The sequence below is a fragment of the Rhinopithecus bieti genome, unplaced genomic scaffold, assembly GCF_001698545.2.
Source record: "Rhinopithecus bieti isolate Rb0 unplaced genomic scaffold, ASM169854v2 scaffold_6380, whole genome shotgun sequence".
In the NCBI taxonomy this organism is placed as follows: domain Eukaryota; kingdom Metazoa; phylum Chordata; class Mammalia; order Primates; family Cercopithecidae; genus Rhinopithecus; species Rhinopithecus bieti.
In genome coordinates this window covers 9,594,586-9,611,755 of record NW_016806642.1, presented here as the reverse complement: position 1 = coordinate 9,611,755, position 17,170 = coordinate 9,594,586, and the positions used below count along the sequence as shown (strand labels likewise).

The 17,170-nt window shown below is 39.5% G+C and overlaps 1 protein-coding gene across 1 annotated transcript in view; it reads right to left on the bottom strand.

Annotated features, from left to right (window-relative positions):
* CYP2J2 (cytochrome P450 family 2 subfamily J member 2) overlaps positions 1–17,170 on the bottom strand; it is a 32,306-nt gene that overhangs the window by 11,246 nt on the left and 3,890 nt on the right. The window contains exons 2-7 of the mRNA XM_017877229.1: positions 10,329–10,491; positions 7,602–7,751; positions 7,037–7,197; positions 5,243–5,419; positions 3,246–3,387; positions 603–790 (exon numbers count right to left, since the gene is read on the bottom strand). Coding sequence (XP_017732718.1) covers positions 603–790; positions 3,246–3,387; positions 5,243–5,419; positions 7,037–7,197; positions 7,602–7,751; positions 10,329–10,491 — 981 coding nt within the window. The remainder of the gene's footprint in view (positions 1–602; positions 791–3,245; positions 3,388–5,242; positions 5,420–7,036; positions 7,198–7,601; positions 7,752–10,328; positions 10,492–17,170) is intronic.

Below are 17,170 nucleotides of genomic sequence, written 5' to 3'. Positions count from 1 at the left end.
ATGTCAAATAAATAAATAAATAAATAAATAAATAAATAAATAAATAAATAATACATCACAGGACTATAAGAAAAGCTGGAAAAATGCCTGTGGGGATATTATGCTAAAAACACCAGCATTAATGTGGTGTTGTCCCCAGGTTGTTTTAAACATCCTTTCACATTTCAGCTCTCTAGAACCCCAGGATCATGAAGCAGAATTTCTCAGAGTTTGGCAGATCCCTAGTCTGATGAGATATTCTACCAAAACAAAGAAAACTGTTCTGTGATAAAGTCTGACCTAGAACTGCTGCCTGTCGCGTGCCCGCAGACTCACAATGCACATTAGCATAGTAAAAACACTGAGAATACCCACAGGAAAGAAACGCCAGTCTTTATCTAAACATATTTAACGTAGGAATCCTTCCTGCTCCCCTCCCCACAATACCTATTTTTATCTAGTTGACACATGGAGAAAATCTAGTATCATATCAGGTATAAGATATCTTTCTCTTCCATTGAAATGACTCCTTAGGACAAGAATAAATGTCACTTCTCAAGTTCAGGTTTTCACCCCATCTAAAAGATGGGCTTGAAGGTGTGGGGCTAAGCATGCTTAGTTACCTTGGGCAGGTGGTACCCAGCCAAAGTGGTATCAACTGTCACTTCCCTGGGAACGTTCAGGGGGATGATGTTGCCCATTCTCTGCACCTCATGGATGACGGCATTGGTGTAGGGCATGGACTCCCGGGCGGCTGTGCTCGGCTGCTGCCCCTGGCCGATCACTCTGTCAATCTCAGCTTGTACTTTTTCTGGTAGAGAGGGAAGGGTTCTATTATTTTTTAAGCTTTTATGCTTTATTATAAAGAGGTACGAGTGGTCTCCAAGATCTCATCTGTTGTATTTAAATTACTGACCAGGTTGCAAGAAATAAAATGGTTCTTAACTTTTTGAAAGGCTTATTCAGAAAACTACCAACTCTGTAAATCTCCTTGAGCCTGGTTGGGCTATGGGATGGAATAACCAGGATTAACATGGCTAAACTCTATCATATCAGACCCCAGCAGACTTGGTATCTGGTAGAGACCCACTTTCTGGTATACAAATGGCACTTTCTCACTGTGTCCTTACATAGTAGAAGGAGTGAGGCAGCTCTCTGGAGTCTCTTTTATAACAGTATTACTCCCATTCCTGAAGGCTAATCACCTCCCAAAGGCCCCACCTCCTAATATCATCACACTGCGAATGAGCTTTCAACATACACATTAGGGCTGGGGTGGGCCCAAATATTCAACCCATAGCAGATCTACAGACTCTAATTTCTCAGGTAGACACGTAAGAGTGGAAAGTGGGCCCTGAGGTAAGACCCATCGGATTGCAAACTTGCTCTACAACATTGATGCCTCAAGTTACTTACATTCTTTAAATCTCAGTTTCCTTATTTGATTAGGGAGGATAAATCTACCTTCATCTTAAGGATGTTTTGAGATTTACATAAACTGATGTTTTGAGATTTGTGTGACCAGATAGGACTGCTACCAGTTTCTTTCACTGGTTGAGTGCTCACCTAGCCAGTGAGAGAAACGGTAGCAGTCTTACCTCTTTTCTCTTTTTCTAGAGTAATAGAGATTTTAGCTGGAGACCTGACTGCCCAGCTAAATAATATATTTTCCAGGTCCTATTGTAACTGAGTGTGACCATATTACTAAATTCTGGCTAATAGAATGTAAGCAGAAGTGATGTTTAATCCTTGGAACAAGTTCTTAAAGAAATGATATGCGTTTCCTTCCCCCCTTTCGCTTCCTACTGGTGGAAAGCCTATTGGTAAGCTATCTTACAGAGTGCTAACAAGAGCATCATTCTAATCACAACAAAGCAACAAGTTGGAAGGAGTTGGGAACCCTAATGACTTTGCAAAGCCTAGTTTGGATTTTTTTTTTTTTTTTTTTTTTTTTTTACCTGAAAGCAAAATAATTATAATTTTGAAAACATTTTATTCGGGGTAAAATACACATAACATAAAATTTACTATGTTGGCATTTTTAAATGAACAGTTCAGTAGTATTAAATATATTCACATTGTCGAGCAATCACTCTCCAGAACTTTTTCATCATGCAGAACTAAAGCTCTATATCCCCTCCCTCAGCCTCTGACCACCACCATTCTACTTTGTGTCTCTAGGCATTTCACTATTCTTGATAACTCATGTAAGTGGAATCATACAGTGCTTGTGTGTTGGTTACTAGCCTTTTTAACTGAGCATGACCCTGGATGCATATACCTAAATATACACATATAAAATATACACATTATGCAGATACAGATGAAAAAATAAAGTTCTGTAAACAAACTTACCTTAGTACATGGGAAGCACTCTGATCTTTTCTATTCGTATCTTAAGAAAAAAAGTTGGTCTTGATCCACTAAATTAATTTTATGACTCATTAATAAATGGTTACCCACAATTGGAAAAACTGTATTGTTAAGCGTGTCCATCCCCCATATGTTCAAACTGTTCTGGAAGCTGGAGGAAGAAAAGTGATGTGAACATCATTCTTGAGCGGACTATAGTCTGTGGGGAAGCTATAGAAATAATACATGATAAGCCTAGTAATAAAGGCACATTACATCATCTCTGGAGAAAATGTTAATAATTTCCTAGGGGAGTGCAGAAACATCTTAGAGAGGTAGTATTTGAACAGATTCTTCAAGAAGAGCTAGGAGTTTACTATGTAGGAAAACTGGGCAAGTAGAGGGAAAAGCATATATCACGACATAGAGCCATAAATACAGACTACAAAGAAAATGACGTGTCACTTAGTGAGGCCACCATGGAGGGTAGGTGGGGCCAAGGCTAGACATGCAGAAGGCATATCGGAGGGTGACATATACCAGACTAAGGTGTTTGAACATTATCCAGGAGGAAATGGGAAGGCATCACTTAAAAGAAGGGAAAGACACAACTAGACTTTCACATCAGAAAGTAACTGTTTCCTGGAACTATCTCAATGTCGATTGACTTCATTGATTTCCCTCTTGCCTCTGAGCTTCTTGAGGACAGGGATTCTCTCTCACGTTTGTATTACCTGGGCCCATCACAGTTCAGACAGAAAATGTGAAGAATGTGCAGTTTCCAAGACCTCATCACTCATGACTGTTCTGCCTCTTTTCATCCTACAATGAGATCTTCTGGCTCTGACTGCAGGCAGCACATCCCAGGAGGCACTATTCTGTCCTGGTCCAGGCTCACTCACTGACATGCTCACCTTGGATTTCTGGGTAGAGGGCCATATAAAGCAGAGCCCATCGCAGAGTCGTAGAAGTTGTCTCGGTTCCGGCAAAGAAGAGGTCCAGAGTGCTGCAGATGAGGTTTTCTTCATGGAAACTTGAAGTAGAATTGCCTGTGTGCTAGAAAAGACAATGTTTAATGTTATTTATTGGTTTATTCAGAGGATTCCTGATTGCTGTAACACACAGGGGCTTCATCCTAGGAGGAAATTTGGACGAAAAGGTCCCCAAAAGACACAATTTTCCCTTTGGCCTCTTCAGAAGGCAGACTTTTATTGCAGCAATATCATTAGCACTGTCCTGCCCCAAGTGCTGGACACCTTTGTATGGATGAAAATCAAGACAATTGTTTTCTTTTGCCTGTAATTTGGAGGAAGCTTTTAGTACAGTGAAAGGAGAATGGGATGTGAATAAGACAGATTTGGCTTCCAATATTAACCACTTCAATTAGCAGATGTATGACCTAGGGCAAGTTACTTAACCTCTCTGTTCTTCAGTTTCCCGTTTAATACACTGGAAATAGGAGTGCACACCCCTTAAGAGGGCATTATGATTTATATGAATGCAAGGACACATAGCAAATACTTGACAAATGTTTGTACTGATAACAGAAAAGACAAATGGAATTCCTCTTATGAACAACAATTCTCGTATCTCCTCATTCATCTTTTCCTTTCCAATTTGAACCTCACTGATTCTAACAAGCATTCCTCATGATACTGTCATCTTTAACATCAGTTTCTGGAAACTTCAATTTGTCCAATGTTGCTCTTGATGTTAATGGTCCCTTCCTTACCTGCACAACATATAGCGAGTCTCCTCCTCTGAGGAGAAAACAATACTTCTATAAATGTCATGTCAATAAGGTTAAATAAGAGGGAAAGAAATCCACCATTCTTTCCAATCCAGAAGGAGGACCCAATTCCTGATGTGTAAAGATGACAGTATTGACACAGAGATACATGTTAACCAGAGGGGTAACTGTGTTAAAGGTCATGCATCCATTTTGGTTTCCTCTTTACTTCTGGTCTGTAATGTTGGAAAGTGAAAGGTACAAGACAGAAGGGAAGGCAAAAGCCCAACTCAGGCCTTAATAAAGTTGGCCTTTAAACTCTGGCATCCAACTCAGCTTTACTTGTGTTCTCTATGGGGGCTGAGAAAAGGGTATAGGTTATTGGGTCCAGGCCCAACTAATGATAGAACAGAGCTTTGAGGATTAACTGCTATGTTCCCCCTTTGTGTATACCTCCATATAACAGTAGAGAGTAGGGGATGGGGGATGAAAGGGCAGTATTTGGGCATTCACAGGACCTCAAACCAAATGCCATTAACCCCCATCTTTATCTCTAATTGCATCATCAATCCTGCATTAATGTTACCCTACATTTTCTGAAATATTGCCCTTATTTTTACTCCTGTAGCAGGCTGAATAATGACCCACAAAGATGCCCATCTATAGCCTAATGTCTGGAATCTAGGGATGCTACTTTATAGGGAAAAAGGAACTTTGTAGATGTGGTTAAGGATTTTGAGATGGGCAGATTATCCTGGAACATCCCAGTGGGCCCAGTGTTACCATAATAGTCTTTACTAGAGGGAAATAAGAGGGTCAAAGTCAGAGAAAGGATGTCAGGATTGAAGCAGATACCAGAGAGAAGAGAAGATGCTGTGCTTCTGGCTTTGAAGATGAAGGAGGTGGCCACAAGCAAAGGGATATAGGCGGCTCCTAGAAGCTGGGAAAGTAATAGAAACAGATTCTCCTCCAGCACCTCCAAAGAGAGCTAGCCTAGCCAAAACCTTACCTGTAACTCAGTGAAGCTGATTTCATACTTCTGACATCTAAAACTGTGAGAGAATGAATCTGTGCTATTTTAGGCACCAAGTTTGTGATCCTTTGTTACAGCAGCAGCTGGAAACTAATACACCCCTATTTGTGCTGTAAGAAAAAAATACAAAATGACTTTGGTTTCCTCACCTTTGACATTTCTTTGAGGTAAGCATCAATAAAGTCTCTTGTTTCTGCAGGATTCCAATCCTTCCTGTGTTTTTCAATCATATGAGAAACAAACAATTTCAGTTTTTCCCAGTTGCTGAAAAGAGTTTGGTGGGGTCCAGGCAGGAATTTCATTAGCCATGGAAAGACATTGTAGAGCTAATTGAGAAAAACAAAACAATCATGCAGATAACATGGTGCCTTTTTTCACTTTTTAAGACAACAGAAACCGTCTTCTCTTTCTATCACTTTTATTTGCTCACACTTAAATCTTGGTTATCCTTGACCCCTCTTTTCTCTCTCACCCCTCTGGTGAAACAGTTCAGCTCTCTGTCAAAAATATATCCAGCCTCAGACCACTTGTCACCACTCCAACAGCTTGCCACCAAAAAAATACTTATGAGACATCTGGGGACATCTGAGCACTGGCTGAGTGTTTGAAGGCATTAAATAACTATTCATATTTTTCAGGCACGATGGTATTTTATTTTTGTTAAAATGGATCTTTTAGAAATATATGCTGAAATATTTATGTATCATATAATTGAGGTCTATAATTTCCTCCAAAATAATTCAGGGACAGTGGGAACGTGTTAGTAGGGCACAGATGCAGACACAGTGAAAATGGCCATGTGTTGATAATTGTTAGAGCTCATTGAGGAGTACACAGTGATTCATGATTGTATTCTTTTATGTACATTTGTAATTTTCAAAAATAGAGTCATTTTTTTAAACAAAGGAAATTTTAAAAAATTTTGATAACGGCAGACTGTATAATTCAAGGGCACTCTTTCTACTGAGAACACCAAGAAAAGATACATGTGTATGCATTTAAGCACACATATATACAAACCAAGATAGTGAGGAAGTTTCCAGGATAAGGCTTAGGGGAAGAAGAAAGCCCAGGGTATGAATTCAATACTTGGGGTCAACTTCTTCCCCCGCCCCCCAGCTCCCAGAAATGTCTTCCAAATTCAGAAAAGCGACTGAGGAACCAAGAAACTGAGCAGAGTTTTTGACAAAGACTCAAAGGCTTAAATGGACAAAAATTGGGGTGCAAGGCCCACCAAGGGAGGAGTGAGTTTGAACCCCAAACAGCTACATTCTATGGAATTAGAAGATTGATGATATGAAGTGCTGATGGGCAGACAAATAATGCAATGAGCTTGGCAATCTTTAAACATCTTTTATTTCCAGATACATATATAAAAAATGAGTGGATGTAACCACAAGAACACTTGTACAAGAATGTTCATGGCAGGCTTTTTCATAGCATCCAAAACTTGGAAACAACTTAAATGTCCGTCAGTACAGAACAGATTGACAAAAAGTGGCACATTCATACAATGAAATACTAATCTGCATTAAAAAAGAGCAACCAACACAGATGAATCTCAAAGCAACTTGTTGAGGAAGAAAGCGGATACAGAAGAGAACCTTTGAGGGAGGAGGGAAATGGACAAGTTGGGGAAGGACACAGCGAGGAGAGACTCAAGGGCAATGGCAATATTGTTGTTCTTTTTAAAAAGAACAACAGGTGGATAGGCGTATGTCATATAACATGTTGTACCTTACATGCATGTTAGAAATGGTTTTTGCATATAAATATTTCATATTATTTAAAAAACTAAAGTCAACAGACTGATTTCAAATAAGTTTGTGTTGAAATCAGTTTTGAAAGGTTATATTTTAGCTTCAAAACCCACAAAAAACTAAAAGGAAAACCCATATGTGTCTGACATTGTCCCCAATTTGCTGAACCAAGATATGCCTTACCTGGCATGTTTTTGAAGGCTCCAAGTATGTGACTTCATCCAATAACTTCAGCAGCTCCTGAAACTGACTATCCTGGTACTCAAAGCGTTCTCCAAAGGTGATGGAGCAAATGATATTGGAAACTGCGTTGTTTATCTTGAAGTGAGGGTCAAAAGGCTGTCCTGAAGGTGGAGGAAGGGCAAGATGGATCCTTCTGATAGATTTGTCTCCATTTCCTACTGAGAATCTACTCTATATGGCATAAGACATACCTAGTGCAGAACCATATATGTGGCTCTGGCCACATGACCTTACACTGCGTCTGACATACAACTAGTATTCAGTCAACTCCAGAGAAGTCAAACTGTGGACCAGGGCTTAAATTCAGTAATGTGTTTAGTGCCCATCTTTGCGTATTTACTTCTAAAACTCTTTGAGGACGGAGTCGTGGTTAAGTTGTTCACTGTTCTATCTTCCATTCCTAGCACACTGCTGGGCATACAACAAGCACTTACTCACTTAGTAAGTATCTGTTCAATGAACAAATGGGCCACAGTCTCTCACATTTGTCGTATGCAATGCTCACCGTTCTCCTCTTTTATTGCTTCAGTGAGGTGTTGGGCCTCCTCCTGAATGCGTTCCTCTAAGCTCTTCTTTCCTAAACCAAAGTTCCTTAGTGCTGTCAAAGTGAACCTTCTTTGCTCCTTCCAGACCTGGCCACTTGACATAATCAATCCTGGGACAAAGAAAGTCAACATCACAGTATTCTGATTCCATAATGTGAATATTCAGCAAATGATACGGGGATGTGTATCAGATGAAGGACAGGAGAAGATCATTAAGGCACTTGAAAACTGCCCAGAGAAATAATCCCAAAGCAATGGATATAATGGCTAATATTTACTGATTGCTTGCAATGTCAGGCACTTTAATATGTATTTTGTTGTGCATTATATAATTTAGTACTCATAGAAACTCTTTGGGATAGGTACAATTATTGCCACTCCTCACCCACTTATTTTGCTCATGAAAAAACTGAGGAAAAAGGGATAAAGGATAAAATACACTTTACAAGGTCTCACAGTAAGTAAGCAACTAAACAGGTGTTCAATTTCAGGTCTGCCTGATTCCAAACCCCATGCTTTGATTATTAGTTACATAAGTAAAGTATTTGTTATGCTAAAAACTAGGAATGCACTAATGGATAAGACAATATCTATACTCTTAAAGAGGCTAAGAAAGGCTTTATAGGAGAGGTCCTATCTAACCTGGACATTAAAAGATGACGTAAGGAATCAAGAGATCAAGGAGGAGTGAATGTTCCATGCAGAAAGAAAAGTACAAGCAAAGAAAAAAAATTTCAGTGAGCTTAACAGACCATCATTTGTTTTGTAACACAGGTAACGCTACACGCCTTTCAGTTTCAATTCCAGAGCACTCCTCAACACCTTTTAATATCTGACTATGGCCTTCTCACCCACAGAATTGGTCTGCCTTATTGTCATATCCAGGGATACCTTTTGACCTCATCTTACTTGCAGCTGCAGTAGACGCTTCTTTCTTGAAATACTGCCTTCCAGTGGTGCTCAGGATACCATTGTCTCCAGATTTTCTTCCTAATTCTCTGCCAGCAATTTCCTATGTCTTTTGCTGGTTCATATTCTATTAAATCTTGAAATGGTGGAGTTCTTCAGGGACTTCTTCATCTAAAACTTCTTTTTCTCACCCTATACTCTATTTCTGGGAAATCTTATCAACTCCTAAAATTTTAAATAACATCTATTGATAGTGACCATCTATTTCTGTCCCTGAGCTCCAGAATCTTATATACAACACTGCCTGCTTGACTTTGCTGACTTAAAGGCATTTTGAATTCAGCATATCCATGACTGAACTCACAATTTTCTCCACACGACTTTTCACCCATGCCCAACTAAACCAAATACCTTGTACTAACTGTTCCTTTTCTCCATCATCTACCTATCTGAGTGTCACCTCAACACCTCCTTCTCCCTGCACCTATGTCATCATGTCTTAAGAGGTGTACTTCCTGGATATCTCAAATTCCTGCTGCTACCTTGGTGTAACCTACTGTTATTTCCCTACTGCTATTGGACCTCCCTAGCCTGAGCTACCACTGTCTGTAACCTAAAATGCTACAAAAGTCTCTTGCTCCTTTTCTTCTATTCTCTGAATAGCAGCCTAAATAAAACCTAAAAATGTACAGTGTAAATATAGTTCCTTTCTCTACTTAAAGCCATTCAAGAGCTTCCATTAATGTTAGGATAAAAACTAATATCCTTAACAGGAACTTGCACGAACTATTCCTGGCCAAGCTCAGTAGTTTCATCTCCCTTTAATTATCTCCTTTTAATCCCCATCCTTGTCATGTTGGCCACCTTTCATTTCTCCAAGTTCCCTGTCCTTTTCACTCCAGGGACTTTTCATATTCTTTTCTGTCTGCCAGATTGTTTCACCAGTTTATTAAATGAATATTTGCTTACTTTTTCTGTATCCCAGGACTGCATTAATAAGTACATCCTGCACTCGACTTCGTAACACTGTAGACTTCTAACTATTATAGTTAATTGATATTATTTTTTCTCTCTGCATAGGATATAAACTACATAGGATATGGATTTTATCTATTCTTCTCACTGCTACATCACTCATGCCTAGTACTGTGCTTCACAAGGCAGATAATACAGTAAATGGATATGGAATTAATTGAGGACCTATTTCAAAGAATTGAGAAGCAACTAAAAGTGGTGCTTTGATAGAGTAATAGATTTGAGATTGTCATTTCAATTTTTAAATGTTTCAATATATTTAATGGTAATTTTAAGTGTTCATGCCAATCTGTTCTATCATAGACCAGAAGGCTCAAGATCCTCTGTGTGGTACAACCTTAATGAGAGAGAATAAGGAACTAGAGACAGGAAGAAGCAGCAGCAGAAGGAGGAAGATCCACATCCATTTTCCTAAGGGGAGAGGGTTGGAAGAGGAAAATAGAGAGAACGCGTTCCTCTGCTATAAATGGGTAATGTGGTTACTTCATTAGAAAAGCATCCACAGTAGGTTTGGGCAGGGCATGTGGCTTCTCCCAAATCCCAGTGAGGAATGATCTTATCGAATCTTCTGAGGGAGTGACTTCAATTAGGAAATGTGAGTACCCAGCTTCCTTTAGTGGCAGGAAGTTTACTGTGGGGCTGATTTCTAGGAGTGTTGTAAAATTATAGTCACCAAGGTGCCTTTAACAGACTATAGGACTATCAACATCAAACACTCACCTTTCATTGGCCAAGAAACTTACCATTTTTCTTAAAGATACGTTCTCGCATAGGGGTCACGAGGCGGTTCCCAAAGTTTTGGTCCATGTGGATAAGGGCTTCTTTGATTAAGGGCAAGCCAGTAATAAGAACTGCAGATATATCACCAAGCTCCAAGCTAAAAAGGTTCCCATATTTCTTCACCAACTGAAAAATAGTTAAATAGTAACAGTTGAATATGCACATATCCATGTGTTCAGAGATGGCGGATGTGTGTAGCTGGAGGGGCTCATATTGAAAGGAGTGTGTGTGCGTGTGTATGTGTGTGTGTGAGAGAGAGAGTACATTGATCTCACGGGAATAACTTTATTTCCTTTTCTCCTCCTCTCAACAAGGCTCAGATTCAATTCACTTCAGAATGTGAATGTTGCTTTATAAAGTATCTATTTATGTATTCAACCAACATGAATTGAGTGAGCATCTATCATGTGTCCCTAGGGCAAAGGCATGAGGATAAAACTGTAATAAAATAAATAAGTTCTGGCCATGTGGAGTGGCTCATACTTATAATCCCAACACTTTGGGGGCCAAGGTGGGCAGATTGCTTGAGCCCAGGAGTTCGAGACCAGTCTGGGCAACATAGTGAGACCCTGTCTTTACAAAAAAATGAAAAATTAGCTGGGTATGGTTGTACACGCCTGTGGTCCCAGCTACTCAGGAGGCTAAGGTGGGAAGGTCACTTGAGCCTGAGAGGTTGAGCCTGCAGTGAGCCATGATCATGCCACTAAACTCCAACCTGGGTGACAGAGTGAAAACCTGCCTCAATATATAGACGTAGTAAACAAGATTTCTAACCCCGAGCATCCTAGAGTGTAGTGAACAGAGAGAATTCAGCACATCTGCATTCTCAACACTAATCATGTCTCAGCCACTTAAGAAGGCTGAGACTTCTTAAGACTAGACTTCTTAGTAAACCGTAACTATCTGTTTAATCAAATGAGAATGCCCCCTTCCTAGACTGGGCATAGAATATAGAAACATATGCTAGATAATAGAAGGTGTGCAGGGGCCAGGCATGGAGGAAAGCCCTCAAGCTCTGGAGTTAGGTGACAATCTGGGGTGTACAGTTCAATCGTTTTGGGCTCTTGGGGAAGTTGCTTTATTTTTTGAGCCTCAGCTCAGCTCCCCAGCTATAAAAGGGAGAAAATTATTCCTCCCTCTTAAGGTTCTGCGAGGAAGAATGAGAGCAGCAATGTGAAAGGCACTTTGTTTTCTGGTTCCAGGCACACAGCCGCCCGGCGAGTCTCCGCGGAATGAAAGAGCTCTGTGTGCAAAGGGCCGTGGATGCATTCTTATGGTGGCAAAGGGGACAATAACCCACTGGTGTGTGGGAAGAAGGCACTCATGGTCACAGGCAGCCATTGCTAAGCACCTTTCATATTTTATCTCATTAATCTCACAAGCACCCTACAGTAGTAATAATTTTTCTCCTCTTTCAAGAGGGAAAACCTGCGTGACAAAGTTTAGTGGAAGTGACAGAGTGAAAGTAAGAATGAGTGAGAGTGAGAGAGTTGGGGTGGGAGAGAGAGAGAGAATGGGGGTGTGTATGTTCATGAATATGCACAAGCGTGCAAATATCTGCAAATACAGGTTGGAGGACAGTGTACAGCCCCGAATCAAAATCCTTCCTAATCTACCTGTTTAACAAAGGGTACCAGGTAGACCCTGCCTTTTGTCTGCCTGGGTTGTGTCTAGCTGCAGGCAGTGGTAACAATCCAAAGGACTTCATTTCCTTTAGGTGTTTGTGGCCTCTTCTCCACAATCCAGATGCTTTTGCACTTACGCTCCACCATGTTCCTCTCAGAGCCCTGTGCCCAACAGTCCCCATCAGAGCAAATAAAATGGGTTCAGTCTTATCCTACCACTTTGCTCCCACATTAAAGACCAAGCCTGAACTCAGTCCTTGTATTCTTTTGGCCCAGAGTCCTCCATCAATCTTTATCTCCTACACAGCATTTCCTGTCTTGCTAGGAAAAGCAGAGCTGAGATTCAATCTCAAGTCAATTTGCTCCTAAAGTAAGCATCTTTGCTTCTATGAAATGGTAGTAATGGAACCATACACATTACGCATTTTTTTAATGTACACTTGCTGAATTTCTGGATGAACTTCTTAGGCCTGACAAGAAGGATTTCTTGACTAATTTAGAACATTAAATAAGGATGTTTTTGGAAGAGCTGAAAAATATCAGGTTAAGTTAAATGACTTCTAACTAGCAAAGTATACAGCCTAGAATCTCAGCTTGTACTTGGGAGGGATTCAGAACTCCATTACTATTTACTGAAATAAACTTCCTAAGAATTTTATCTCTACCAACTCTCCGCCATTGCACATTTCTAGTTAAACAGAACTAGATCAACAACTTGTACGATATTATCAACTGTTTAAAGACGGAGTAGGAGCCCTGGGATGAGGATGGTGATGTCTAACAATTCTTACATGCACCCTGTCAGTCATTTTATCCATTGCTTTAGAAAGATTAAATGACCCAGAGAGCTTCTGAGAAGATTTTGTAAGGCAGGGCACACTTTTCAATTGTATATCATTAAATGAGCCACGAATAAAAAAAGAAAACCTCAACAGAATAAAACAAAAGGAGATAAAATAAAATGCTTTGAAAGGCAAAACAGTCTTAAAATCAGAAATGAAAATAGAAAAATAAAAGAACTGAAACAGAATCTATAAAAGTCAAACAAAAGCAATAAGGGACAGGAAATGCAATGCTAGGAATAAAAATTCCAAATGTAGCATAAGCGTTTAAAAAAGTGTGGAACAAAATAAAATAAATAAACTTTACAGTAAAGAGGAAGAAGTAAAGGATTAGTGGGAGAAGAGATTGAACTATTAAACCATGGCTACCAAGAGATATAAAGTTGACAGAGATTCCACTTAATCTACGTTTTTAAATTTAATAACCAACAGAACAACGACACGAAAAGAGGAAAAGAAAAACAGGAAAAGAGTGTATTAATTCACACTCCTGCCAGCGGTAGGTCAGAGGGTCTGTTCCCGAGCTGTGCCTGTGTGTGTGTGTGTGTGCGTGCGTGCGTGCGCGTGCGCGTGTGTATGTGTGTGAGAGAGAGAGAGAGACAGAGAGAGAGAAATCCTAATAGGCACAAAAATGCATGCTGTTTCTATATTTCTTTAAGGTGTAACATCTTTCCCTCAATCTGGATGTTCTATTTTTAAAGTCATATGTTTATGTCTTTCAAACATTTCCGTATCAAGGTATTCAACTTTTTTCTCATTGATACATGGAATTTCTAATAAAAAGTTGGAAATATAACTTTATTTTCATTTACATGCAAATCTGGAAAGATATCCACCATGGTCCTGTAGAGGTACTGCTGAGTGTGTGTGTGTGTGTGTGTGTGTGTATGTATGTATGCACATGCACACGTGTGCACGCATTCACAGTGGTGGCAGGATAGGCACAAGGACTCTCTTTTGTTAAACTGTATTTTAATATGCTGTCTCACTGTGTATGTATTGTTACCTTTACAGTCGAAAAGCTTTTTTATGCATAAAGAAAAAAAATAATCAAGGAAATGGGAAATAAAGCTTTAAAACAGTGGTTCTTTACTTTTTTGAGTTATAGAATCCTTTGAAAATATAATGTATATCATAGACCTGCTCTCCAGTAAACACATATACAGCTATACACATAAACAGCTTTGCATGCAGTTTCAGGAGTTACCGGTCCTCTGGGGCCCATGAACTCCTTCTAAGAATAATGGTCTCACAGGTAGTTCTTGGGGCTGTGCTGGTTTCTGAGAACAGGTTGTGGAGATCAAATTGATGTTCAATTTAACAGGCTTTTATGAGATGCTTAAGAGTTGCCAGGCACCTTCTGGCACTGATGTATTATAAATGGAGGTAATACAAAGATCAACATGATATGATGTTTTCCTAAAGTGTCAAAGTCTCTTGCGAGAGACTGACTGTGCAGAAAAAAATTGGAATGCACAGCAGATGACATGTGTTATTATGCTGATAGAGAGGGACATAAAGCTATCACAAGAAGGGATGGCTTTCCACCACAGATGTAAGAAAAATATCTCTTTAAAGAGTAGATGGTATCTGTGCCAGATTTTAAATGAAGGTCAGGATGTCACCAAAAAACAAACAGACAAAAACCAACAACCCCCAAACCACAACAATAATAAAAAAACATGGTAAGAAATTAAAGGCATTCTAGGTTGTGGGAACATCATATACAGGTGTAAAGGGGAAATGCAGAAGGTGTTTGGGAGCAAGAGAGCTAGCTTGTCTGACTGAAGGAGAGAGTTCATTATTTAAAGAGCACTGACCATGTGGCAGGTCAACACCAGGTGCTGGGGAGTGCAACAAGTCCTTCACTTCAAGAAGCTAACAATCTAATGGAGCATATAGATAAATAATCACTTCTCATTATTATCATTCTTTACAATAAAATATTTGATGGGAGGAAGTTAAGAACCACATAAGAGGACCAGGGTTGAGGCAGGCTCCTGGGAAAAGTATCTTCTCAGTCGGTAAGGGAGATGGGAGACAAGGCTGACAAGGTAATCTGAGCTAGGCTGAGGAGAGTCTTAACATCAGGTATAATATTTTGGATCTTGTTTGGTTTTCAATCAGAATTCTAAGATGTTTAAGTAGGAGAGGTGATGTTAGGGAGTGCTTAAGAGTTTGGATTTTGAAGTTATACAAACTTGTTTGGATCCAGGTTCTGCTTCTTAGTTTCTGTGTGATTTGGGAGAAAGTTATTTAACTTTTCTCTGTCTTAGTTTCCAAGTCTATAAAATGGGGGGTGTTATTAGTTCCCATGTTTAGTATTGTTGTGATAAGTAATCACAATACTAAAATTAATAATAAAATTATTATGGCTCAGACCATTTTCCCTATTAAAATCTTCTGTTCCTTTAGTCCATTTAGCCACTTGCCAAAAATCAAAATTTCCTTTAAAATTCAGCCCAATTTCTTCCAACATTCTACAAAAGGTTATCCCCAGGGTTTCCATTTAGTGATCCAATCTCCTTATATTCCATTTGGTTACCAAGTGTGTACACTATACATTTAGTCATACACAGCCTTGTACTTTGCCTGGCACATGATAATCACTTAATAAATGTCTGTTGAATGAATAAACATGTGAGTAAATCAATTGTCCTGTAACTATGTCATGAAAAGTCAGGCAACATAAAGTAGATAATGGGTATACGTAGGGAGACCCCCTGAAACTATTGCTACAGAATAAAAGATGAAATGCTCCTGATTATTGTAAATGCAAAATTACATGTCGGATTGTGTAAAGACAATGCCAGCTGGGCTGCCAGAATGAGCCAACAGCACGTGATGTGCTTCCCCCTGTAGAGAGCCTATAAATGGATGTGCAGTCAGGGAGGTTTCACATCACCAAGATTCCTATCCCAGAAAAGCAGATGTTCAAAGCCCTGGGAATGGAATGCAACCTTTGTGGAGAGCCTATAAATGGACACATGAGGGGCACCTGTTCATATGGATAAGATAGGGCTATAAATGCCCTTATCTTGCCATGATTCTTCTAGGTCTCTTTAGGGTTAAGGCATACTCCGTTCTGAGAATTTTTGGTCTAACTGGTTGTCTAGCTTCACGTCCTGTTTCTATTGACTGTTTGTAACCAGCTTTTGCTGCAGCTATTACTGCTGATTAATATCTTGCTAATCATAGGTACGGACTGTGTTTCTGTTTTAAGGCTCTGTTAGAAATTGCTGATGCACACACTATATTGTAAATTCTTATTTCTGTATACTATACTTCTGCATACCGATGTTACGTTAAAGAATTACTTCATCCCCATGTGACCATCTCACCTCATAATCAAATGACCCCAAATCCCTCACTAATCTACCCCCGCCCTCACTAAACTTAATAGTAAATGCTGGTATATCCAGTGCATTGGCAGCATCACAGGACCAGAAGGCAGTGACCCCCTGGACCCAGCTTTCACTATCGTGTGTGTGTCTTCTCGACCTGCCAATCCGCCTGGGAACAAGGAAAAAGCCTCATCACATTGCGGGCTGCTGGCCAGATCCCGCAATAGGTATACAAATCAAATAGCCTCGGGTTCAAATCCTTATTTGTTATTATTTAGCTGAATAACCTGGGCAGTTCACTGTTTGTTTTCAGTCAGTTTGCTCCATGGTAAAATGGAAGCACCACCAGATCATACCTCACTTGTGTGCCTATCATGAAGATGAAATGAAAATTAACATAAAAATCCTTATGTAAGATCTATTAGTTAGTACTTAATGTTTTCCAATTGCAAGAATGTACATTTAATTATAACTAAATTACACAATTTAACTCCATTTGTCTTACACCCAGAAATATAAAATGCAAACCTATATAAAATAAAATAAACAGTGACAGTGTGATAAAAAAAAAATCACAGGGCCAAGGATGAGATCCGAGTCTCAGTTTTATCACTGGCTAGTTTTGTGACATTAGGCAAGTCATTTAACCTCTCTAGAAACACCTATCTTAGGAATACAACAAAAGTGCAGATCGAGCTTCTTATTCCAGACAAAGTTGAATGAAAGCTTTCCATTTTACTTCTGTTAATCATGACACCAATTAACACAGACAAAAATATCTTCAAGAAAAGTCTACTCTCTCTAGCCAAAGGACTAGGAAAAGGAAAGCCCAACAGGACAGAAACCATTTAGCCTTTTTACTTCTTTGTTGTGGAGGCAAATACCATGAAAAACATATGACCCTTCGCAATTCTAAAAGGTCCTACAGAACTGGAGTACATGGACAGTACCTTGTCTTTCACCCTACTTTGCAATAATGAGGTAGTACCCTTCT